This window comes from Triturus cristatus, chromosome 12, assembly GCF_964204655.1.
Source record: "Triturus cristatus chromosome 12, aTriCri1.1, whole genome shotgun sequence".
NCBI classification, from domain to species: domain Eukaryota; kingdom Metazoa; phylum Chordata; class Amphibia; order Caudata; family Salamandridae; genus Triturus; species Triturus cristatus.
Genome location: NC_140595.1, coordinates 61068049 through 61094766, shown reverse-complemented (window position 1 = coordinate 61094766; position 26718 = coordinate 61068049). Strand labels below are relative to the sequence as shown.

At 45.1% G+C, this 26718-nt stretch overlaps 1 protein-coding gene across 2 annotated transcripts in view; it reads right to left on the bottom strand.

The window, feature by feature from the left end:
- Positions 1-26718, bottom strand: part of LOC146772468 (nuclear receptor ROR-beta-like) — a 105016-nt gene that overhangs the window by 9257 nt on the left and 69041 nt on the right. Inside the window, exons 3-9 of one of the 2 annotated variants that reach the window (XM_085639387.1) lie at positions 24095-24236; positions 21989-22396; positions 20546-20667; positions 18280-18412; positions 10363-10470; positions 5158-5268; positions 3721-3833 (exon numbers count right to left, since the gene is read on the bottom strand). In XM_085639387.1, the coding sequence (XP_085495513.1) occupies positions 3721-3833; positions 5158-5268; positions 10363-10470; positions 18280-18412; positions 20546-20667; positions 21989-22396; positions 24095-24236 (1137 nt within the window). The remainder of the gene's footprint in view (positions 1-3720; positions 3834-5157; positions 5269-10362; positions 10471-18279; positions 18413-20545; positions 20668-21988; positions 22397-24094; positions 24237-26718) is intronic. The other variant, XM_085639388.1, reaches the window with a different exon arrangement.

Genomic DNA, 26718 nt, shown 5'->3' with positions numbered 1-26718 from the left:
AATAACCACCCAAAACATTCCCGTATTAAAAAAGACAGCATTACTGTAAAGTGGCCTACTCCAAAAGACGTGCACATGCTCAAAGCCAGTCTTTTTTGTACGGCAAGAATACAGCTCCTTAATTCTCCACAGAAATTCACAAGTTACGGCTACCAAGACATCTATAACACCCTTGCCCGATATAGACTGCTGATGATTTCACACACATGATAACACACCTGACATCCTTGAAAACCCAATACCTTTTTTGTGAACCTTTTAAAAAATTGGAGGTGTTATGGTTGAAATACACAAACGAGAACGCAACTACAAAACACAGAAGCATATATATATGTCTTAAGGTGACGGCTGTGATGATAATCTGCCATAGTGGTTTGCATTTATTTCTCAACATATTTTTTCGGTCAATAAATACTGCTAGAACAGGATGTACAAATAGGTTTGGTGTAAATTTGTTTAGCAGTGTTTGCTGCTGCATTGAGCAAACATACACACAGGAGATGGCGAATGGATGTTTTAGTTTGCCCCAAAAACCCTTGATGCCCTTAATCAGAGTGAACGAAAACAAACAACTGAGGCAAACGAAGAACCAAAGGCGGTGAGCCAAACCGGTGTCAAATTTTGTGCAGATTCGAAAAAGGGTCCAACGCCATTATTAAAAAGTAAAAGTGCATTTCCTGTAGACCAAGAATATCCACCATTCCCACAGGGCTGCTATTGATGACTGCAAGAGAGCCTTCATTATGGTTAAGATATAAAATTGTCTTTTTTGAATCATTAATATCTTTTGAGTAGTTCAAACGCATCTCCTTCAAAAGCTTTACGCATCTAACTTTAGACATATAATCCAAATTTGGTCTGGCTCATACTGCTCCTTCTTGCATGCATTTAAAGCCCACATCTCAAGGCAGAAGTAGACAAAATCTGCCATGAAGGCAAATAATTTGCCTGAAGTGGTCCTTTTAAGATAAAACATAAATAGTTTCAATATTTTGGAAGATATGACAAAAACACTCCTCAATTCATACTAGAGCGAGTTTAAGTCTTACAGCATCCTTATGTCACTAAGCGATCTAAATATTTGCTTTAATCAAAGTAGCAATTGAAAATGTTCATTCCACTCTCCATGTTGTAATTAATGTAATTATGGATCTTGAAAGAGCTCCATAGATTAAAAAAAAAAAAAAACACACACACTCCTCTCGCTCTGCCTCCCCTTCTTGGAGGGAGGAAAACAATCTAGAGGGATGAACCATTCTTTAAAATCTCGACCCGCTCCAATGGGAACAGTTCATCCCACACTTTCAGGCCAGGTCCTCCCGGTCAAGTTTTTTTTCTCCTGCTGATCATGTCTATAGGAAATGTGCTCTCAGACATTTGAAGTCTTTCACATCTTAGATCCCGAGACGAGACCAATTTGATTAACTTACTCAGCTAACAAGTTTATATTCTTTTTAAAACTACAGGTCGCCAAATTTGTTTCTCATGATCTCGGACTAAGGAACCTGTTAATTTCACTTGGTTCACAAGTCATGAGAGTTCCACTGGACGTCTTTGAGTAAAATCCAATCGATTTGTGCTTTGCCATGTCTTACTAAGTTCACTTCTATACTGCTTGACTGTGGACCACCGGGTAGATGGGAATCTATGATTCACAGATAAAAATAATTATTTTATTAATAAACCATAAAGCATAATAAACCATTGACACTAAGTCAATATTTCAAACAAGATACAGGGGCATACAACTGCCCATGTAATTTAGGAAAATACATATATAAAGATAGAAATAGGGGATACACAATAGGTAACTGTGCAATATAGTCCAATATTACATCCAGGGGTTTTGGTGCTAACATAAATTATGAGGCCTAAGCTTTATAAGAACCTGCGATGTCAACACAGGACAATATTACCTGTTATGAATTTTTTATATTACCTGGCGATTTTGGTGTAGTTCAAATGGAAAAGTTGTTCTGTTCAAAATGCAGCTAATGGACTTTAATTCGAATGTTTAAGTTTGGTTTACCTTTCATGAATACACTGTTGATAGAGTAATAAACAATTGCGAGGGCCAGAGATTTATGCAATTTTGCGGACACAATATTTCCTGCAAAATTAAGGATTTATTGCATTTTCCACTTCATTTTCATATTTTAACAATAATGTTTCTAACTGGAATTATTCAAAATGCTACAGCCAGAAAATGTGCAGCAGAATGCAGCTTAATTTACTTTCCTTGACACATGCTTTAGAGAACACTTCGCTGCTTAATTTTGTCTTACGTTGCTGTGCAATTCTAGGCCTCACAATGGTAAAGCTCTGCAGAGTGGTTTGAGGGGGGAAATGTCCACTACAACGCAGCCGTTTCCACGCATAACCTTAACCACGCATGCATTACAACGCATGCGTGGTTAACACGAATAGCCTTTACCACGCATACCTTTACTACGAGATACGTAGTAAAGGCATGTGTGGTAAAGGTTAAAATTAAAAAAGGGGGCGAAACGAAAAGGGGGTATGTGGGGGGAGTCTCCCCCCCCAAAAATGCACCTGATAAAGTAGCGATGTGGAGGTAATCGGCGTTGTTAGAGGAAACGGCACTTCCGTTTCCTCTTTACGACGTATAACGTGAACTCGGGAGATCATAGAGAAGAGACGACAGACGAGACGACGTGGAGAGGTAAGGGGAATGTTCGAATAAAAAAAAAAACGCAGGGGTGCGATTTTTTGTTAAGGGCAGGGGAGGGGTATTTGTAAGAAGAGTTTAGGGATGGGGGAATAACCTTTACCAAGAGTCTGCCCTTACCATACATGAATTTACAACGAAAATCGTTGTAATAGTATTCATGGTAAAGGAATATTCGTGGTAAAGGTTATGCGTGGGAATGGCATTTGCGTTGTAACGGATGCGTGGTAAAGGCATGCGTTGCAACGGAATGCGTTGTAACATCATACAACTCACCAAGTACGATTACAACAAAGCGTGATTTCTTAGGAGGTGGACGCTTTTCTATGTGTTTTGGCCACCGAAATGCGTATGTGAGTGTCCACCCGCTAAGAAATCACACTTTGGTGTAATCGTACTTGGTGAGTGCACTTGTATTGTCTTCATATGTGGGAACCTTTGGATTGCATATTGCATTCGACTGTGATGGAGAATCGATATCAGGCCGCACCTCCTTGATCAGGAAGCCGGCCATGCAACAAGTATATATATCCATTTGCAAAGCAGGAGTGTGATGAATGTCTAGGCTTACAGAGTGAGGCTGCATGACACCCACCCAACATCTTCTTACTAACCCTAGTGCCACGACCTCTGAAGGACCTCAACATCCTTCGTCTTTTCTTGCTAATCGTACGGCAGATATAGGTGATGCTACGATAGAGGACATCATTGTGGACACTCATCCGGTACACAATGGACACAAAATCTAATGGACTTCTCAGTCTTGGTCTAACAATCTGACATTGTGAGTCAGCTAACATGTTAAATTAAACTGATTTAACAAACTCCTTGCGTTCCTTTGATGTCTGAATTGTAATTGCAAATACTATTTCAGTTCCGACGGAAAGGCAAAGAGGATGCTCAAGTGTGTAGTACGCTTCAAGGAATGTGGTGAGTGGGCATTTTACTAAACACAAGAGATCTGCATTTGCCAACTCCAACTTCTCTTATTCATATTTTAAAATTCTGGGCCTGTCTGTGGTGTGCTGTACCTTCGAAAGTGTGTCGTCGCTGCCGTGCTTTTTCTGGATCTCCTGCTGCAGGGCTACATACACCCGGTCTTGGAGTTTCTGTACCTTCTTGGGATCCGTCAGCCAAGGCCGATCTAGGAAAAGAAGAAAAAAGGTAATGTAATTCACCATTTGGATTAATCAGCATTGCACTATTCTTTGTACAAATGGACACCTCTCTCTACAGTGCAGCTACTACAGTCTCAAGGAATTAAAGATCCATCACTACAGGCCATGGCAGAATTTCCGAACAAAGGAACCTACTCGTTTGCAGGATGTTCATGTACAAAGGATCATATAATCTCTGGGATCAATACCTTGACTTCCAGGCACTTACTAGGATTAAGAATCAGTTTCAGAAAAAGCCTCATTCAGGGAAAAGAGATTCTGCATCATTAACTTTCTGTGATTGTGATTGACAAGAATGTAGCTAAAACCTGCCCTTCTTAGCTAACTGGACTGGAAAAAAGAGTGGCAGCAGTATTCTGCTCGGTTCGCCGATTAGGGCCAATGCAAACCACAACACTGCCCACCGAATTGGTCTATCACCTACTAAGGTCTTTGCAATAATGTTAGGGTATACAGAGTATTTCCAGTCCATATGTTACTAGCCTCGTGCGCAGCCATGGATGGGAATTGGAGGACAGAAGAGCAGGAGCAGCTGCAAACTCCACTACCCTAGCCTTCAACTATCCTGCAAGTTCAACAGGACACCCTGGTCGCGCATCCCCAGACGAGTCTTTCCTGCGACCATCACCGTTCGACTGTACCAAGTTCCCACTCTCTCCTTCTCGGAACTACTGCCCCACAGTAGTGTGAAGGAGTCATGCCAAGACAATTATTCGGGGAGTTCTATTTGCAACAAAATGTGGCATTGATGTAGCTCTCAACCTGTAATAAGTTATTAGTTGAGTTGTGGCATCAAAATGCCTGTTGCTGGAGCAAGCCGATATTGTGAATTAAGGTTCTGGAGCAGAAGTTTGATGTGTAACAATGAAATCAAGCGCTAGCTTTCCAGCTCTATTGAACTGCTTCCTTCAAATGAACAGTCATTAGCAGAAGAGAAGCCTTCAGGGTAGCATGTTTATTTGTTGCTGAGGCATAGTTCATTAGACTAAAGAAGGAATCGCTCTGCTGTTACTGCACATCAAAAGTGCAGGAGCTGCGAGTAAAAGGCTGGTGGCTCATTGGACGATCTGGTAGCTCCAACTACCACTGCAGGTGAAGTCAGGAAGTGAGAGAAAAGTGCTGGAGATTATAGAAGGCAACGGGAGAATCCTTTAACCACAAAGGTTAAGAAGGGAATAAAGAATGAAACCAGTACTGGGGACTGAGGGTACACCAAAGTCGTTTATGAAAACAACCATAGCATGGTGGAAACCAGGGCAGACCTTACCTCTGACAGCCCAAAAATCTTACCTGGAGATAGGAGGACGGTGGCTGTGAACAGCGCAATCTCCTCATCGGACAACTGGAGCCGGCACATGTTCCTTCCCAGTTCAAAGATAGTGTTGACCAGATCATCGCATCCTGCATGACAGAGGAGACAAGGGGCTGCATCAGCATGAGGAAAACAGACACAATTTAGCTAATGTGTGGGGCTCACAGTTAAATCCTCCACCTTGTTCCCGGATGCACACACCCATGGACAGATAGGGATCAGTTACCAGTGATCCTTTTAATCTCCGAAGCAGCTATTCATTTGGGACGCCTTGGTACAAATGTGTACTGTGGTAATGGTGCTGGGGGACCCAAAATCTCAGTAACAGAACCCCGAGAATAAATGTAAATGTTTTGCAATCTTTGGAATGATTGGACTTCAGATGTGCGTAATTTTTCTGAGTACCTCAGCCTCTGAGCATGGCTCGTTCATATTTTTTTAAGAAGATAATCTGGATTTACATATCAAGGGTACTGAGTCTATCATGTTGTTACCAGTAAGCCATCAGGACCTACATGGGCAGTACTGGCACTTATGGGCACTGTAATGTGACCCATCACAGAATGAGCTACCTGTCTCTGGCACATTTTTCTGTGTTGTACTGATCTCTGTAATATAGGAGGAGTGGGCACGTGGCTTTGCCAGTGATTGACAGCCTGCAAACAGGCCTGTCATGTGGCTCTGTTCATCTAAAACCAATGCAATATGTCAATGCTGGTGCCAAAGCCAAGGGAATTAGTGAAGAACTCAGAACAAAACTGGGGAATATCTTTAATGGATGATCTTGAAACAGCAGTATCTACAACAGTATTGGTCTGCAAGGCGTCTAGAGGGATTGCTCCAGGGGTAGAGAGCCTATCGTCTTTAAGTACATGAATCAAAACCAACCCTAGCTAGCAGTGGCCATAACTTACAAAACAAAATCCATTTCTACAATGGGCCTTTTAAGACAAAGATGTGGAGTGCCATTCACAGTTCCATGCCAATATTGTGATTTATCATTTGTAGAGTCTTGGGACCTGATTTAGAGTTTGGAGTACCCGCACTCTGAATTTAGAGAGATCTGCTGGCCCAGCGGACATCTCTTTTCATTGGCAGAAACCGACGTCACAGCAATACCTGTCAATGAGTTAAAAGTTTCACTGACAGCTCCATCAACAAAAAGGACGCCCATAAGTCAAACTTTAAGCATATTTTAAAGTCTTCAACAGAAAATCCGAAAATGGGACTTTCTGTTTGAGAAAAAACAAAACTAATGACCCCCACACCATGGGAGTTTTCTCTGATGGTGTGGGAGTAATTTAAATGTTTCTACTGCCCTTTATATCCAAGACTTTCACAGCAGAGAGAGAGATAGTAAAAACTGACCATTTGAACGTCCACTCTAAATTAGGCAGTGTTGGAAAACGAGGCAGCATCTGTGAGGCCTGCACAAATAACATGACTATATTTGTCCTTCACTGGGAACCAAACACCCAATTGTAGCGCCTGACTCTCAGAGGGTAGCGTTGCAGAGCAGTCTGAGGCTTATTCAAGGGAGGTGGTGTGGGCTACTAATCGCCATTTGCAGGTGCACAAAAATAACACTCAATAATTGATTGTCCAGTCTGTACTTTGCTTTACAAAAGTAAGAGTACATTTATTAAACACACACACTACTCAATACCATGCACCAATTTACAAATAAACATAAACTGTTGGAATTACTTTGTGACATTGCATAACATCTCCACCCCTCCCGCAGGGGGGGTGGGGTCTAGTACCACCACTCCCATGTATGCACATCAACTTGCCCCCAATGCAGATAGTTGAACATAACCCGGAGCGAGGGCCCTGCGCACTGGCACCATCCCAGTGGCGACCCACCCCATTACCTCAACAAGCATTAAAAAGGGGTAAACCTGCCTTGGTGACACATGACCCTGACTGAGCATCTCCTACTGACCATACAGTATGCACCTCTATATCTTAAGGGCTAGCAGTCTGGGGTCTTCACCTAAGCGCAGCAGCAAGAATCCATGTTTACGCACACTTTAGAATGACAGTACTCATTACATTAGTTGATCATTTGAATGCATTGCAATTACAGCCCCTAAAGGCATCACAGATGAAATCACAGGATTACGCATATACAGCCAGGCACCCTAGCAGGACTGTCTGACAACATAACCCCACTTGGCTTATGACATCACCTTACACCAGCACATCAAATTAAACAAATGAACTTCAGTCCCTCTGAAAGAAATAACTATTAGTAAATGCATTTCAGTGCAGTTACACCACTTCACCTCCAGGGGATACCCTTCTCCAGACATCCCAAACTCAGCCCTTCACTCCATGATGCACTTCATCGTACACCCTCAGCTGTAGAACATAAGTCCCAGCCCAGAAGGTGATAAATGCTGGCTGAGCCCTTGAGGGGTTATAATTTCAGATGCCCCAGGAAACTTATGGGGGGACTGTTCTCCTTTCTGCTGGGGGAGGCTGCGGTGCTCCAACAGCCGGTCCCGCCCGGACCCCCAGGTGCCGATAGGCGGCTCAGGGAGCCCACCCCCGGCCGCTCCTTCTTGTTTCTGGGGCCCAGTCCCACCCGGGCCCCTCGCGCCTCCACGTCTTCATTTTCGGGGTCCTGGTCCCACCCGGGACCCCCGCATGCCTCCGAGATGGGGGGCAGCCTGGGGAGCCCACCCCCGGCTGCCCCCGCCGGCTCCCCGCCCGGCCAGCACCCTCACGTGCTGCCGCGGGAGCCGGCACGACTCTTCTCGTCTGCCCGCTCCAGCGGGCAGACACGCCGCATCCTCCATGGAGCGGTTCTTCGGGGGGAGTGCGACGGCACTTCCCCCCCACCTTCTCCACCCTCGGGCCCGGGGATGGGGTCCCGGGCCCCCGAACATCTTCGGGGGGGGGCACGACGGTACTCCCCCTCACTCAGCATCGGTGGGGGCCAGGGTGGGCTCCTGGCCCCCCGCCAAGGGCCACCTTCCCAGGGAGCGCAATGGCGCTCCCCCTCCTCCTTTTTCGGCGGGGGCCAGGGTGGGCTCCTGGCATCCCACGGGGGAACCTTCACGGGGTGCGCGATGGCGCACCCCGACTTTGCTTCCTTGGGGGGCAGCCCCCGGGACCTGACCCACCCCGGGGGCAGTTTCCAGACCGGCGGCGGAGCCCCACGTGCTTCGTCGTCGGTCCCATCAAAGGTCGTGTACCTTCTGGGGGACATATCTCAGCCCCCAGGGGTCCGATCTCCTCCATTTTCGCGTCCTCTTGCTCCTGGTGGTGCTCCCCAGCCACTGAGAGCACTCTCCTTCGCCCTCCGGGTCTCCAAGAGGGTGCCTTCTGCAGGGAACGGTCTTCACTAGCTCCCTGCGCCAGCCTTTCACCTGGCTCTCCTTCGGGGCCTCACTTCTCCCTGCGCAGAGGCCACTGCTCCTGCGCATCGGTCCTGGACTCTTCTTCTGGTGCTGTTTGGGTCCTGGGGGCAGTCAGGGGGTCTCTCCTTCCAACTGCCCATTGTGCCAGGCTCCAGCACCTTCAGCCTCCGCCGACCACACCCCAGAGAGAGCTTCTCTTCCTGTGCAAGCACTTTTTAAAAGTTGAGCAGAGGGCTGGCAGGAAGTCCCTGTTGGTCCTATCAAACAGCGACACATCACTTTCCTGCCCCTGCTCCCTCCTTCTTGTCCAGCCTCTGGGTTTGTTCAAAATGGCGTCGTCCAGTGTCTCTGGCCACATGGCCTCTGAAACCCAACTCCTTCCACGCTGCCTTCCCTCCTTGGTGCAGCCTGGTGCCTGGCACCCAGCGACAGCAGTTGATGGATTGGCCTGCAGCCCCACCCATCTTCTCTTCGTGGAGAGGAGTCCCTAGCTTGTGGAAGAAAGGTTATCAATCCATCCAGCTGAGGTCAGCCCTCAGCCTGGGTCTGGTCATGGCTGGCTCAGAGAAATATGACAGTTCTGGATGACCCAAAAGCAGTACAAATATGACTTTGGACTCTGCAGAATACTTCTTTTCACATGTGCTACATTGGACTTAAGTGCGTGTCTGAAATATGTAGGCCTAATTGAAGTTAATCTAGCCCCTGGCTCCACATTCCCATAGGGGAATAAGGAAGTGAAAACACAGTAAAACACACTGACTTTCCCTGGCATGTCTCTTCCATCCTGAGTTCACTGTGGGTGAGTCCCAACTTATGAGGCTCCCCCACAGTAACAGCTCAACAATAAGGTGCTCAAAAAGCGAAAAATCCGGGCGGCCCATAGTGTCAGAACCACCTTCTAACAGGCAGGCAGTGTAATGGCCAAATCTTCGACACCCGAGTAGGTCAGCAGGCCTCTGTCGCGGACATCTTTCATGTTCACCTGACTGCATATCAGGCGGCAGAGCTTCAGTCTGGTGGACAGGGTACTCTGTTGCCTCTCCGCCAAACTCTACATCATCCCCATAGTCCTACAATGACCGGCTAATGAGCACCAAAGTTAACTTTTCCAACCAGGCTATTTAAAATGTCCAGAGATTAAACGTAGCATAGAGGAAGGGCAGTGTGTTTGTGCATGAAGGGTGGGGTTAGTATAAAGGGGGAGCTAAACCCGTCACATCTAGTGCTGCATTATTTTGTGTAGTTAGGCTCATTGGACTGGATAATAGGAAAAAAAGTAGTCCTTCAATGAAGGCAAAGATAAAAGGCAAGAGAACAGACGGGCTAAGGAAAAAGGAGGTACATACACTGCACTGTAAGCATGGATAGCATTCATCATCTCTACACGAGGGAACCCTGCTCTGGATCACCGGGGACGAAGAACGGCACTGGCCAGTGTTTAAGACCAGCTATTGCGTTGCTTCGGTTCCATCTTCCTCTAACCACCATACTGGCCAAAGTTGCCACCTGCATTGGTGCAGTAGGTCTTCAGGTGCCACATGAACAGAGTAACTTGGCAGCCAGCCAGCCACCGTTCCATTGGCTGCAAAACCCTATGCTTGCTTTTGAAAAAGTTGAATGGTTGAACACAAAAGAAATAAGAAACTGACTTTAGAGCTATGAGCAAAAAACACAGACCACCCAACACAGCCCAAGCCCTGGAAACTTTTAACAAATGGTTCCAGCTGCCATTTTACATCCGCCACAATAAGAAAGAGAGCTCTCCAGAGGATGACAGTGTTTGCAATCTGTACAAAATGGAACAAATCTTACCCAATGATTTGAACATCTGCATACTTCCGAACTTCCCTTCAAAGAGGACAGTGTTATTTATAGGGTTGAATGCTCGGACCATCCGGATGAGAAGGACCTCCAGGCACCCTAATGCAGAGAGACAGACAGACGGCAGAGGAGGCGAGGGGGAGCGGGGAGGGAGAGGGCCCGATCAGTGGTTCCGTCATCCCAGGAAAAGATTAGATTAGGTTTAAATGTTGGGTAGCAGAAATGTGAATACCCAAAAGGCCCACCGCCCCCATAAAATGAATAAATTAGTATGCAATGGATAAAACGTCCCGGTTTGTGGTTTGAACATTGGCAGCGATATTTCACAGAGAGAAATATAACCGACGTGAGGCAAATCCAACCAAAGACATATCGAAAATCAAATCACAAGAAAGCAAAATGAGTTCACGATGAGAGGAAAAGGAGGGGAAAGGGATACAAGAAGAGAGGAGGAAGAAAGGTAATCTTGGTTAGAGCTCAGAAGGCAACACATAGTCTGTAAGCAGTTGTTTAAAGTACACAGAATAGTCTGAAACGTTCTACACGCATCACTGTCCACCTACCACCTGTCTATGGATTTCTGTCGACCAACCACCCTGATATAGGTATGCCGATTCCCTATGCTGCAGCATTTGCTCCAGGGCCTCTGCAAACCGAGGAGGAGGAGGCAAGTACATCTTCAATTCTAGCGCAGAGTAAGCCTGGTTTATTCAGTGAAGGATTTCACAAGGAGAGGGAGAGAGAGAGAGAGAGAGAGAGAACAAGTGTATGTGAGGGAAAGAGAGAGAGAGAGAGAGAGAGAGAGAGAGAGAGAGAGAGAGAGAGAGAGAGAGAGAACAAGTGTATGTGAGGGAAAGAGAGAGAGAGAGAGAGAGAACAAGTGTATGTGAGGGAAAGAGAGAGAGAGAGAGAACAAGTGTATGTGAGGGAAAGAGAGAGAGAGAGAGAGAGAGAGAGAGAGAGAGAGAGAGAGAGAGAGAGAACAAGTGTATGTGAGGGAAAGAGAGAGAGAGAGAGAGAGAGAGAGAGAGAGCGAGAGAGAGAGAGAGAACAAGTGTATGTGAGGGAAAGAGAGAGAGAGAGAGAGAGAGAGAGAGAGAGAACAAGTGTATGTGAGGGAGAGAGAGAGAGAGAGAGAGAGACAGAGAGAGAGAGAGAGAGAGAGAGAGAGAGAACAAGTGTATGTGAGGGAAAGAGAGAGAGAGAGAACAAGTGTATGTGAGGGAAAGAGAGAGAGAGAGAGAGAGAGAGAGAGAGAGAGAGAACAAGTGTATGTGAGGGAAAGAGAGAGAGAGAGAGAGAACAAGTGTATGTGAGGGAAAGAGAGAGAGAGAGAGAGAGAGAGAGAGAACAAGTGTATGTGAGGGAAAGAGAGAGAGAGAGAGAGAGAACAAGTGTATGTGAGGGAAAGAGAGAGAGAGAGAGAGAGAGAGAGAGAGAGAGAACAAGTGTATGTGAGGGAAAGAGAGAGAGAGAGAGAGAGAGAGAGAGAGAGAGAGAGAGAACAAGTGTATGTGAGGGAAAGGGAAAGAGAGAGAGAGAGAGAGAGAGAGAGAGAGAGAGAGAGAGAGAGAACAAGTGTATGTGAGGGAAAGAGAGAGAGAGAGAGAGAGAGAGAACAAGTGTATGTGAGGGAAAGAGAGAGACAGAGACAGAGACAGAGACAGAGACAGAGACAGAGAGAGAGAGAACTAGTGAGTGCGCGCGAGCCAGAGAGAGAGAGATACTGTTTTACTGCCCTTTAGAGTTTGGTAGGTAATTTGAGATGTTTAACTGCCCCCAATTTATCAGAAATATCTAGTATTGTGCTCTGGTACAGACTACCTCACTTGGTTTTGCAGTCAGTGGAAACTGCACTAATAAAGATTATATGCAGAGTTTAATGGTGTAATAGTACGGGTATGGTCACCGAGTCCCTTAAAGTCTGGGAAGATGCAGTGACATCTGTCTGAGGTACTGGTGCCCCTGTAGTGGTACAGACCAGCTCACTCAGTCTCTTAAGTGTCTTGGAAGATGCTATGCTAACAATCTGAGGCAGTGTTACAGACCAGTTTTTTTTTTTTTACCTAGGGACAACTCAGCCACGAGAGCAGAGATCTCTATATGGGAAATATGGGGGAAATTAACTTTTAATAAGTTCTATAAATGAGTGCAATATTTTTATGTTAAACATTATTGCAAGTATTATATTAATTTTGAACATAGAGCAAATTTTAAAAAATTGAAATATTTTAAATTAACATTTATTTAAAGATTTATTAACAAAATGGACCTGAACTTTACTAAGAAATATACATATACTATGTATTAATAATTATTAAAAGTGATGTATGGAATTCATACAAATTAATAAAATTATTAAAAGTTAATGTTGCATTATTTTTAAATTAAAAAAGTTATTAATATGTCAAAAATAAAAACATGTTTTATTTTTGCGATTTTTTTTAACATAAAATTATATTTATTTATACTTTAAGTATTTTTAATCGCTTAGTTTACTTGACCATTATTTTGTAAGGGGTTTTATTTTGAGCCTCTACCGCTATTATTTTCTGTAGGAGAGTGTTGCAGTATCAGTGATTGGCATTGTGAGGTACTGGACTTATTACTGATTTTTTGGCAGTAGTAACTTTACACTAGCAAATTTACGCCATTTAGTAGGTGTAGACATGAAAGTCTACACTTTTCAGTAACTTGCAATTGGATTTTTGGACTCACCCAGACCAGTAAAGTTACTCAACCATGTAAGAGTAAATGTATTGCTAGTAAATCTGCATGTGCACATTTTACCATTGTAAATAGGCCCGCAACAGAGTGTGGAAAGATGCTGTGCAACCTATCTGAGGTAGTGGTACCTCCGAGGTGGTACAGATAAGATCACTCAGTCCCTTAAGTGTGTGGGAAGGTGCTGCGCTAACAATCCGAGGCAATGGTTTCTATGTTGTGGATCAATCGCTTGGAAGCTATGGAGGCGGTCCTGAACACACTCTTCTCCCTAGCGAACCTACTAAGACCAAGAGAATCAATTCTTTAGAGGCTGTGGATGCTACAGAGTCCCACCTCTGCTGTTTATTCAGTGAGCCAGGCCATCTCACTCAATTACACCGAAGCTGTGGTGTTAAGCGTTGGGCACTGGGGGTGTCTGTTCTCTAGTAGTGGGCTCTGTTTCCAATAACCCTTGAATGCTACTTTGCAGACAGTCAGAGGGAGGAGTGACCTGGCAGAGATACAGCCAAATACACAGCAGCTGTTGTACTCAAGCTATGTCGCTGCAAAGGCCATCCCCCTTTACCCATCAGGCTACAGAGGTTGGTTTTCTAAGAAGGGGCAATGGTACAGTGGTACAGCAAGGGCCATGTTTCAACACTAGACCATTAGAGCAGACGCCAGGCCAGAACTTTAGGATCGTCATAAAACATACATTTACTTGCAATTCATTCAAATGTTCATCATTTATTTAGTCAGTTGATATTCTGAAAATGTTGTGCTGCGGGGGTCCCAGAGGCCAAAATGCTAGACACACATACTTTTGCTACTGTGGAAGCTGCTGTAGGAGGAACGAAGTTTGCTTGACAAAAAAGCAAACAAATAGATTCCTACAGCCGTATTGTCCTGACGGTACAAAGGATTTTCTTGGCAAGGAGCAAGGACTGGGGAGCCTGACCTGAAACTGCTCTACACGGAAATCAAACTTAATGTAGGCTTGCACATCTGAAGTAGCAACAGGGCTATGGATTCTCCTCTAAAAGACATGCACTAAAATATTACTTTGTTTCACAGTTTTACAAAAATTATAACAAATAGATTGATCACGGAATAGACCCATACTTAACTTAGTTGAATTATACACTTATTATTTTAAACTACCCTAACCGCTCAATAAAAAGCTGCACAATTATCAGGATTTGCCAAGAAACCAGACTAAAACACACAGAATGGTCTTTCTTTTGGACATTTCCTTCTGCCTACAGAGGAACCTCACTTTTCCCTCGAATAAACTCAGGTGTTAATTTTTCTCAACCCAGACATAAAATCGCAAAGGCCTGAAAGGTTACAGCTCAGCCTTGGCTCACCTAAGGATTCTCCAGCGAGGATCGGAATGAGGAATTCACCTTAGATCATGTCCAGTGTGGAATCCATACCTGCATTGATCAGTCCCAACCTCTCATGTCTGGGCTTTCAAAAGACACTGGAAGTGTACACAGTGATGTCATTAAATGTATTATCAACTTGTATATATAAACCGCTGAATACTGAGGTTAGCCTTATTTCAAATGCTCCTGATTTTACAAGTTGGCAGAAATAAGATTCATTGATTTGTCTAGAATTGCATAATTAAGTCATGGGGGAATCCAGCAGTAGAACTTAAGTTTCTTCATTTAACAAATGAAAATTCTGCATCCAGGTAACACAACCTTTGTACGGACGGTGTCAATTGATTGTATAATCCTCAGTATAACAGGGAGAAAGAACGGGAAAAGATCTTATTATTCAAGAGCTTAGGGCGGTCTTTGACTTCAACAGCGAAAAAAGTATCCACATACACAGCGTTTGACTTTTTAAGACAAACATCTGGACTGTTGCATATGTTGTTCTTACAATGTCATTATGCAACACCAAAGAATCTATAATCTGCTATCAACCATTGGGACATCATACCAGTGCGTAATCAATCTGATTGTACATGATACCAGAGCCAGTGTCTTTCACTACCTCCCCCGAGACTGCACAGACATGAGGAAAGGCAAGTAAAGGTTCTTTTCACATGCTATTTCCTAGCTATCTTATTCATGATTGCAACAAGACGCTACTAATTTTCCCATAGTATGCTTACTTATGACACCAGCTTATGAGGGACAGGAAATATAACAGCATAAAACTTTTTGTGGGAAAGTGTCAACAAGGAGAACATATACAACTTCTGCTTCCAAGTGACCTAGGTAGTGCATTCATGGTCTAGGATTTCACTCAGAAAATATTCAGTTATTGATACTTACGTGTGCAGCTCTACATCTAATGCAGCACTGTATTTGATAGCTTCAAATCAAATGCATATGCATGTCATGCTTGCATTTAATACCTCTGCTACATGTAATTTGTATGGGTTAAAGCTCCACATACTTGCATTTATGCATATTGCCCTATCTGTCCATCAGGGCCAGCACATATATGCCACTAATGAGTGCTTGAAGACAGGACAGCTTTTTCAGCACTGAAAAAATCAAATATAAGCTGTGACCGAAGGTTTTATTAACATAATGGGAAAGTCCAAAGCAATAAAGGCCGCTAGGAGTGAGTTCTTAAATAACGATAGCCATCAACATGTGCTGGACACGCCAATAGGATTATGAGAACACAATGGGATATTCACATCAGAAGTCATTGTGAATTACAGTATCGAACAGTTGGAATGTTTCAAGAACAACAGATTAGTTGAGGTATTTTCTGAAAAATGTACACACTCTGAAGGTGTCATTTAGAACCATGAGGTAATAACACGGCTAAACCCACACCAGTGTAAATAACATTTGCAGAAAGTATGAAGTGTATTTTTGCACCTGATTATGACCTTAGTGGTAAGTAATGAGGACTGTTGTGAGCAAACAGTTGTGTATGCATTTTCCTATGTTATGATTCTTTCCAATCTGTTTGTATGGGAGGTTACCACCAGATTTAAGCTGGTGATAACTGTCCTCGTAACAACAAAAACTAATGCAGGCAATATGTGCTAGTATGAGGACATAGCCTAGCTAAGCTGAAACTGGCATTCACTTATTTTCAACTTATTCCAGAAGAAGAATGGCAGAAGGTAAGATGATCTTCCCTAGGAGGGGCAGAACGCCTACTAATATATGTTAACAGTATGCAGACGTTCAAGACTGGGGCAGGGGGAGTCAAATATCAGGCTTGCTTACAAGCAACATGTTGGCAACTGCCTACCTTAAAGTGTCCATGGGAAAGTTGGATTTTCAAGATAGGAGACTATGGAAGAGAAAGTGTATGGAAAGTGATGACAAGGGGATTGTGATGAGCACAATGGCACGCAACTCCTTCACGTAAAGGGCTGTTCGCAAGGAGCATGGCAGCAATGGCTACTGAAACCAAAGTGGCCTCTTTATATGATATTGCACCTCAAGTAGGTGACATCTGAATAAACCTTCAGCTAGAGCATGAGTGGCCAACGTAGGTCTTAGAAGCAGGATCCAATTCACCTTTTCAAGACTCCTGGGCAGTGATACTCATGGTGCCACCTACTTTTCAATTCACCTTGTCGAGTGTTTTAGTGTTTATGTCCCAGGATAATGCTGCTGTAGAAACTGTTAAAGTGGCTAACATGTCACTGATATTACAATAGGTCTCAAACATGTGCGATCAAACAAAGGATCGTTCTAGAATTCCTAATGTTGCTGATTGTTAGAGATGCAAGACACAGGAAGAAAAGCTTCAGTAAAAAACAAAAGAAAGGCAGAGGAGTGAAGCCGGATACCTATGGAGGGACAAACAGTGGAGCATCATGGGGCTGGGAAGCCATTATTCAAGAAATCCAGGCAAATTAGGTCTCCTGCTATGCTTTTTTTTTCAGGGCAGACTGCTAATAGCCCTATTGTCGTTATCTTGAGAACTATAACTTCTGTTAATTACCACTTCCCCCACATTATTCATTTTCACCTAAGGCTTGGGCCCATAATTGTCGGGACGGAGAAAATGCTTAACTCGAACAGTAGACTCTTGGGACCTTCAATGAAAACAATGCGGGCTGACAGAGGACTTTTGCTTCAACACTCCATTGTTTCTCTAGCTTGCTCACTATGTAACTTAGGATATTCTGCCTGCAGTGAGTGGAATATTCTAATTGTTTTCAAGGCCTTCTTCTGCCTTAGGGTATTACGGTTGTTACAAGCCATCTCCTGTTATGGGGCCTTTCTAGTGTCTCGGGCACGTGACTCAGGTACTGGGACTTTAACGAAGTATAGTCCGGGCCACAGTGCCAAATTAAGGGCCAGATCTGAGTTATCACAAACATATTTACATTTCCACCAGGGTGCTCCTTGGATCCAGTCATTAACGACTGCTGTTGGAGACCCTAACTTCAAGACAGTAGGCAAAGTTTGAATATTAATGACGTCATAGCTTTATCCTGCCGAAACTTCACAAAGTTGCAACCAAGTGGCAGATGCACCCGTAAAGTAACACACGCTCATCAGATGTTCCAGTTTTCAAATAATGAGCTGTAGGGTGCAGCAACTTGTCTAAAATAATTGTTTATAATCTATTATGTTAGCATTCCAATGACGAGCACTCAACAAGTGATAGAAAACGCATTCACGTACCATCGGCCTCAAGATGATGACAAGTGTGTCATTTTAGGGCGTTTGTCAGAATATGGTCTACAGGGATGTCTTGACATACATATTGTGTCCAAAATATAATTTACAAATACTTCATATAACTGGGTGCAGCATAACAGCCAATCTTTCTTTGACCTCTGTGCCACTCTAGACAGGGCCGACCTTAGGCAAATCTTCACCCCTTTCCTCATGGGAACAGTCTATCCTGCACTGTCGCCTAGTCCCCATTCAGAAGGCAAAATAAGCAACCCCAGGATGACTTTGGCTTTACTGGGCCTGTGTCAGAGAGAGCAATGGACCCACATCTGGAACACCCTTGGCCACCTTAATCTCTCTTCTATAGCTATCTGAAATGTGGCCTTGATGCAACTTGCAGGGGGCCTGGGAAGTAAATACAGTAGCGCGTCAATGTCGAACAATAGGTTTTAACTTTAAGGGCACTTAAGATTTGTTATTTACTTAATGGAACAGACTTTATTGAGCTCAGCGGTCTTGGGAATTTATTTCTGAATAAATGCTCGATATTTGTCAAAGGATTGTAGGTTTTCAGTGCCCCAACCTGCTTTGAGAAGGATGATCTGGTCATTCTGGCACAAGTCCATAAAGCCGTCGAGGCGCTTGGCGAACTCTACCACATACTGGATGGCGTTGGATATCTGCAGGGCACACTGCTGCCACATGACCTCACAGGGCTGTGGGTGAAAGATCATCATCAGAAAGTGTTCAGAAAGAGTTCAAGAGGTGAGCCACTAGACTCGCCCCTGCCACCTCACTAGACTCGCCCCTGCCGCCTCGCCAGACTCGCCCCTGCCGCCTCGCCAGACTCGCCCCTGCCGCCTCGCCAGACTCGCCCCTGCCGCCTCGCCAGACTCGCCTCTGCCGTCTCGCCAGACTCGCCCCTGCCGCCTCGCCAGACTCGCCTCTGCCGTCTCGCCAGACTCGCCCCTGCCGCCTCGCCAGACTCGTCACTGCTGCCTCGCCAGACTCGCCACTGCTGCCTCGTCAGTCTCGTTCCATGCTGCCTCGTCAGTCTCGTTCCTGCTGCCTCATCAGTCTCGTTCCTGCTGCCTCGTCAGTCTCGTTCCTGCTGCCTCACTACTCTCATCCTTTCTACCTCATCAGCAGCACCTCTTATGCCTTAACTACTTCATTCCCTCTGCCTCGCCAGACTCGCCCCTGCCGCTTCGCCAGACTCGCCCCTGCCGCCTCGCCAGACTTGTCACTGCCGCCTCGCCAGACTCGTTCCTGCTGCCTCCCTAGTCTCATCCTTTCTGCCTCATCAGCAGCACCTCTTATGTCTTAACTACTTCATTCTGTCTGCCTCGTCAGACTCCCCCTGCTGCCTCACTAGCCTCAGCCCTTTAGCCATTCCTTTCGACTCATCAGCTTCACAACCAAGCCATGTAACATGCTTCACTCATTCCGTCTCAGCCTCACTCCTTCCATGTTACATGGTTCACTACTTCCTCTTACCCACATCATCCCTTCCACCTCAACCGCCTCACTCCTTCCTCTTACCTGCATAACGCATATCCTTCACCACACTCCTGCCTTCCTGTTGGGTTTGTTACCTTTTCATTCGCCTTCCAACTGCTGCTGCCTCCTCAGCAATCCATTTTCACCAGCCTGACCCCTTCCCTCTCCTCAAATTCTTTACTCATGCCCACTTCACTCCTACCCATATTGCAGCCTCTTCCATTTATACCTGGATCATACTTGCTTTACATTCATCTCCACATCTTAGCCCTGACCATATTTCCTCTTTCTTAACATGCTTCACCCCTTAATGCCTCTCCCTCAGTACCCAACTCCTTTCCTTTAACCCACCACCGCCCATGCTCTTCCCTAACCTTCCACCATCCTGTTATACCTGCGTAACCCCTTCATTTGCACCCACCTCACCACTTCCCTCTCACCCACCTTGCCTCTTCCCTCAAACTGACTCACCTATTCCTTCTCAATTGCCTTGCCACTCCTCTTCCAGATTTGTTTCTTCATAATATCCACCCTACATCTTCCCTTTAACGCATCTCTGCCTTTCTTCATTTAACTTCACCAATTATTAAGCATCTGTATTGTCCCATTCCCTCTCACATAGCTCACCACTACGTTCCCACCAATCCTCCGTCTCACTCACCGCACATTGTCCTTCCCACCCACCTTGTTGTGTCCTATTCTCTTGACTCCCATCATTGCTACTTCCCTCCTACCTCACCCATTCGCTTCTTCCTTCCTACCTCAACCATTTGCCCCTTCTTCCCTTCTCTGAAATCTAGCTCAACAGATGGCATTTTATTCCTTCCGGAATACCTCAACCTTTCGCTACCGGAGGGTTTTAACCAGTGCTTAATTTGTTAAACAATTAGTGCAAGTGCCCTCGTCAGGAGGTCACTGCAGCTGGCACCACTCATCACCCCTGCCAGTGCTGCCAATGGCAGTACCAACAGGATTGCTAATCATTACCCTACTAGAATTGTGACGGTCCAGACTATTCCTGTCCCAGAAAGATATAAAAATAGCGTGAGCTGCAGGTCTTAGTCCTTTTTAATGAATAGTGAATTAGTAAACAACTGTTGTTGTGCTCATATCTGAATCAGACAAACAGAGCCACCATATGGCAGACTGTGATAAGTGCTGCTGTTGACAATTAAGTACCGGTGCCAAGCACCGGAAACCACAGGCTCAAATTAAGCACTGGTTTTAACCCCATCAGGGACAAAGCTACTCATTAAATGCCTCTCGAAAAGGTCAATAACAATTGACTAAACTAGCGCTCAGATTTATACCGAAGGGGTTGGGAAAAAAATAAAATGAAGAACGCAAACCTTGCTCTGCAAGTTCCGGACCTCATCTTGCGAGTAAAGGCTCCACAACAGTCTCTTCAACTCCTCCGTCGTGTACTGACTTGTCTCCAGGTGGGACTTGATGACATTCTGTGCCACACGATCTGGTGAAGGAGAAAAAGTGAACTATATTTTATGTCAGCATGATTTAAGGCAGGCGTCATTTTATCAGGGCGTTTTCGGGGAGAAACCTAAGTTGAACTGACCAGCAATCACCAATCTTCAGGGAGCCAGCTGCAGGGATCCACAATGCAGACAATTCAACGACCCATGCTCATGAGAGATGACTAACATGGAACCTTCTTAGATCAATATAGTGCATTGAACATCTCCTGGTGCCGGGTTGGATGCAATGCAATACACATCTGTTACAAACATCTCTAACCCAGAGAACATTGGTATCTCCAATTCTATTAAACTACCTAATTTTGAAGACATCTAATATCTTCTGTTGGGGCAAATGGTGCATTTCATACATTTTCAAGAAATTTGAGGGTCACATGAAAGACTGGCGAGTAAGGAAGAACCTCACATTTCTCAAGGAAACTTTACCCATATAATTGTGCCTTCCTTAGTAAATGGCCATGTTTTGTTCAGCGATTGTTGACTTGATATATTGAGACCACATACTGGGAAGTTCTTGGTTGTTAGGTTCTTAGGTTTTTCAATCTTTGTCACCTCAATCAAAGTTCTTTTCTATGTGTTCAAAATACGATTTCTCTTTTCTAAATGTGTCACTTGGTAAGTGGGTGTACGCTGAGAGGTGTGTCCACAAAGAGGATGGACTAAAAATTCCTGGACAGACTGCACCTTTGCCATCCTCCTCAAGAACATATTGGGAGAATGGAGAAAATGAAGTAGATGCAAAAGAACCCTGCCAAGTCACCGGTATAAAACAAATCCTGCTGCCCTTGTTGGGACAATCCGAAGCTAAATATGACCCCAACTGCCTCTACAGCACCCAAATAAAGGAAGGGGTACGTCTTGTAAGAACATTCCACATAAACCAGTATGGAAGCTAAGACTCCACAACTTGTTAGGATCCTTTGGTAGAGGAGGCAAGTTGAAAAGAATGACTACTGTAACCAAAAACCACTAAACAAACCAAGACATGCCATGAGAATCAATCACAACCTCTGGAGGATCCCATTGAGTAAGTTGGTTTCCGCTGGGCCAACGAATGGTCTCTCCAAGATGGGAGATGCAGTTTGGACCTGCTATCTCAGTAGGACAGGAGAATAGGACGTCTCTGATGAGAGGGGCAATTAATAATTGCACCGGGGTGTATCTCGATGATGACATTTTACTGAAACATGACCCTGGGAAGTTCATGAAAAGCTTTTAACACACATTTACTAAGGGATGCCGATTCTTGCATGATAAGTAAAGGTTGATATTTATTACTCATCATTTTTTGGTACTGACCGATTTCCACTATTGACTCATCCGTGGTCAGCTGTTCACCCTCCAAGCCGTGGCTGAAGATGCCGGGTGGCAGCATCAGGTCATAGCGGGACTCCTGCTTAATCATCTTGACGTCGTTGAGGTCCAGGCTGGACTGGTCAGGGGAGGGCTGTGCCGACGTCAATAGGTCAAGGCTGTAGTAGGAGTTTCCGGTTTCAGGGGTGAGGGGGAAGTCGAAGAGGAGCCCGTCGGAGAAGGTGCTGATGTCATCGAGGTCAGAGAGACCACTACTGACGCTGGTGGTGTAGACGCGGCCGAGTCCTTCGCCATCTTCCTTGGTGGCACTTTGGTCCTGGGTCTGCTGGTGCTTCTGAACTTCTGCGTACAAGCTGTCACGCTGCTTCTTGGACATTCGGCCAAACTTCACAGCTGTAATGATAGAAGGTAGGTTAGCTGAGAGTAGGATTCAAGGACCAGAGGCATGCAGAGCAGAACAGCATCTGCCCCTCCAGACAAGAAGACATTGTCCCCTTTAAGTAATGGGGGACAAGCACAGAAAAATCCAATCAGTAAGGTTTTCAGCTGCAGCAACCTTGCGACTACAGACAAAGAAACACTCAAGACATGTGTCCATTCACTCAAGTGTTGCTGTACAGCGCCTATGCTGTTCCAGTAATGTATCCCCAAATTGGAATAACAAGTCTCCCTAATCCCACCCTTTCATGGCTCTGCCATTCCTATACTGGAACACGCATGGAGCCATAGCAATTCACCTTAACTCTGAGCCGGGGAAACTCCACCACTCTACTACTGGAGCAAACTCACCCCCGTAGTGATTCACCCCAATTCTAACGCATGCCATCTATTGCCACTGCTGGACTAAGACTTTAACCCAGCCATACCAGTCCCCATTCACAATCATGGCTTGCAACAAAAATAATATACTCCTGTAGTTGCTTCTCCATACCTAGACAATTGCACTTTAATCCGGCCTTACATAGCAAGCGGTTTATTTTAGCAGAGTGCCTGCACTCAGCTCTGAGAATCCGGTTTAACATCTTACTACAATAAACCGGCCACTCCAATATTGAAGCCTTGTAGAGTCCTACCAATGCATCCTTGTGCTGTACCACAACAACCCCATCATTCCAGTACTGGAGCCTTACAGAGACATCCCAAGACACCCAGACCCGATGGACACCCATGCCGTTTGATTACCATGACCGCTTATCCATTACAACTGACCTTAACCCACTGTAAGTTTGCTGTGTGTAGTCTGGTTCCTACAAACACATTCCTACGCAACCCATCCAATTATGTGGCATGACATCCCTGACCTTTCAGTACTTAGGCCTTGGAGAGCCAGACCCAAGCATTACTATGCCCTTATAGAGTAATGCCATACCCTCTAACCTTTGACACAACATGCCCATTACTGCCGTCCCTAGACCTGTGCCAGTGTGCCCCAAAGGGGACACGCATATGCCCAGCTTCCAGCGGTTGGGACGTACAAATCTACACAAATGCACCCTAATGCTAACCTGCTTGTTGCCATCCTGTTCCATTGATAGTCCCCCTATGAAAGCAAACCCATGCTCCTGCAACAAACCTCCCATACAGACACACAATCAGTTGATACAGAACCCTTCCAGTACTTGAGGCCACACTACTACAGCCTCAACCTAACCTGCAGCTCAGCGTAATTTCCAAGCACTTAACACCATACAGACACACTAATAGTAACCAAAAAACTGCTGCAACCCTATCCTCATAGTAGACACTGTGCTAAAAAAATCCCTGCTTGTAAACTGCTCTCGAGTGTTGACATTATTCAGTATCCGAGGCTGGGTGGCTTATTGCAAAATTGGGAGAATTTAGACTGGTGGGTGGCTGTGAATGGCCTGTAGGTTGGAGCTGTGATAGTCGTGCACTAGGCGAATACTTGGGTTGTTTTTTTTCTCTCAATAATTAACACATACATCCAAGACACGTAAAGCAGGTTATGCAAAATGGGCAGACAGTAGTCCGAAGTCTAAAAGTAGACATTTTGGCAGTCTGGCCTTTCTGGGACATACTCAATATCCCATTCATGCTGTATCGAAATGCCACTGACCGCCGTGGACTCACCGTCACGCGACATACCCAGTGCCAGGCACTTCTGCAGGCGACAGTGCTGGCACCGGTTGCGGTTGGTCCTGTCGATCAGGCAGCTCCTCTGACGGGAACAGGAATAGGTGGCATTGTTCTGCTGACTCCGCCGGAAAAATCCCTGGGAGGGAAACAGAGAATGGAGGGGTGGTCAAGTGAAAAATTGAGAAACACCATCCTTCACATATGCACCAAATCTCCAGCCATCGTCACCACCAATTCCTCACCTACACTCCGAGGTGGATGTGCCCGATAGGAATCCTCCTAATGTACTTTGAATCCAGTCTGGTCCTACCACCAGCACAGCGATCATCAATCTTTAGCCTATAAGTTTTATTTCTAAAATTTCTCAAAATTCTGCATTAGGTAATTTTGCCTCAATTTTGCACAGCGGGGACTAGTTTGTGCAGAAAATCTCAGCTACAGAAGGTTTCTGCTTGAACCAGTGTCCTGCCAACATCTCGTGTGACTTTATTATGCGAGGTATGCCCTGGTGTGAAAAATAATCCACACAAGATATAGTGAAATCTCTTTTGCATTAAAAGTATCATTTTGTGGATTTCCATGCAATTTTATGTGTAGGGGGTGAAAATCACAGTTTCACACTTCTCTAAATTTGCATACCGCTATCGCTAAAGTAGCATAAGATTCCTATTTTTGCTCATATAGGGCATATTCTGGATTTCTTTGTTTTAGGATATTCCTTCCACACCCAATGTCTCTTCCATGGTTAATATCCAGCGCGTCAATCATACATCCACGAGCCTGCGCGCACCTTCCACACTCCGGGCCGCGCGGGTGCGAGCAGCTGGCATTCCTTAGGTGCCAGAATCCCTGATCGACACAGAATACTGTCCATCCTGCAAATTTGTCATAACTCAAAGGGCAAGTTTCATATTTGAAAGCTGAACTCCTTGACTGCACCCCAGTCTCTGTGCAAAGCTATTCATATCAACAGTACGGAAGGACCGGTTTCAGTCGCCTTCTCCTTCGCTTAAAGCGTGCTGCTTTGGACATAAATGCCAATGTTGAAGGGTCCGTCCACGACATTTATTTATTTAGAACATATATAAAAATTTCGAGTACTTCAGAGCACCAGCAGGGATCACAGAGTTTGATTACAGTGTCTGGCAAAGTTAGAGTCAAATCAGGTAGGGCGAGGGCCAGTATCCAGCATAATTCAATTGTGGCCTCATTACGTTGTACGTGGTTCAATTAAAGCTACTCCAAATAGTCTTACTTTTAGGATACACCTGGTACATTGGGCTCTAAGGGGAGGTGGGTGTGAAACGGGTACCTACAGTAGAAAAGTGATAACCCACCTCCGGCAGAGGGATTTCTGGACATGGCCGATTCAGGGCCTCGCACCAGGTTTGCCTCCTCTTCTTCTAACATCTGTGATTGGTGTCAGCGGGGGGGCCTAGGTTTTTCAGCAATGTTGGTTGTTTTAGACCCCAGACACTCACTTCCCCAGAATGCTGGGTCTGGTGGCTCAGTGGACTAATACGTCCATTGCAGGGCCTGTGTTCAACCTCATGGGCACAGGTTTAAATCCCAGTGGTTCCACTCAGACTTTCATCCTTCTGAGGTTGATAAAAATAGGTACCATTGAGTTGGGTAACATTAAAAATTGGTTCTTCAGTGCCAAAATACCCTTCTGGGTGAACGTGCGCTTTTCAAATACACGCTATGTTATTAAAGGAACTGCTATTTCAAAATGGAAAATACCTTCCAAAATGAGTATCCATGATACAAAAAAGAAAAGGCTATCATGGAAATATCAAAAAAGGGCCTTGTGGGTGCAGAGGGTAGATTGCCAAGCTGGGGCCCTTGAACATCTTCTTTCGGGCAGGTGGGACATCTGATTTGCTTATGCTAGTTCAATCTGCAATGGGATAGAGTCGCTAAAGCGATGGAATGGAATGGTGCCCACGGTATATCAAAGTGGTATGGAAGCCTTGGCTATAGCACTTACACCCAACACTATTTAAAAATTCAGGAGAGAAAGTGGACAAGTGAGTCGACTGCAACCCGTAAAAAAAATGCGTACCCGTAAAATGGACAACTGAGAAAATGACCATTTTATAGACGGCAAGCAAAAAATACCCCGAAAGGGTTTTTTTTGCAGACACGGTGCCAGCTTCCTCTGGTGCCTTTCTTTACATAGCAATCAATCTCTTATTCACTATCACACTCCTCTATCTTACTTCATTTTCACATTTTGTGTCATGCCAATACCAACACACTCTTTACTCTCTCCGTCACTATTTTTCCAAGTATCCCCTTTCTCTCTGCCCCACTCTCTTTTCCCCACCTCCGTCTCTCTCCCTTCCCTTCTCTTTCCCTCCTCTATAAATTGAGACACTGCCGTGTGTGATCACGTGCACTGGAGTGACTGAAAATACAATGCAAACACGGTGCAGGCGTAAACTTCCGAGCTCACAGACGCCGTCATGTACAGTAATGGACCCTGGGGTGCGAGCTGGCTGCAGAAATGTTTGCTTGAGCAGATGACGGATCACTTATGCTGCTATGGAATGTTAAACGGCATTCACCTTATTTTACTGTATTTGCATTCATATAGCGCTCACTATCCCTGACGA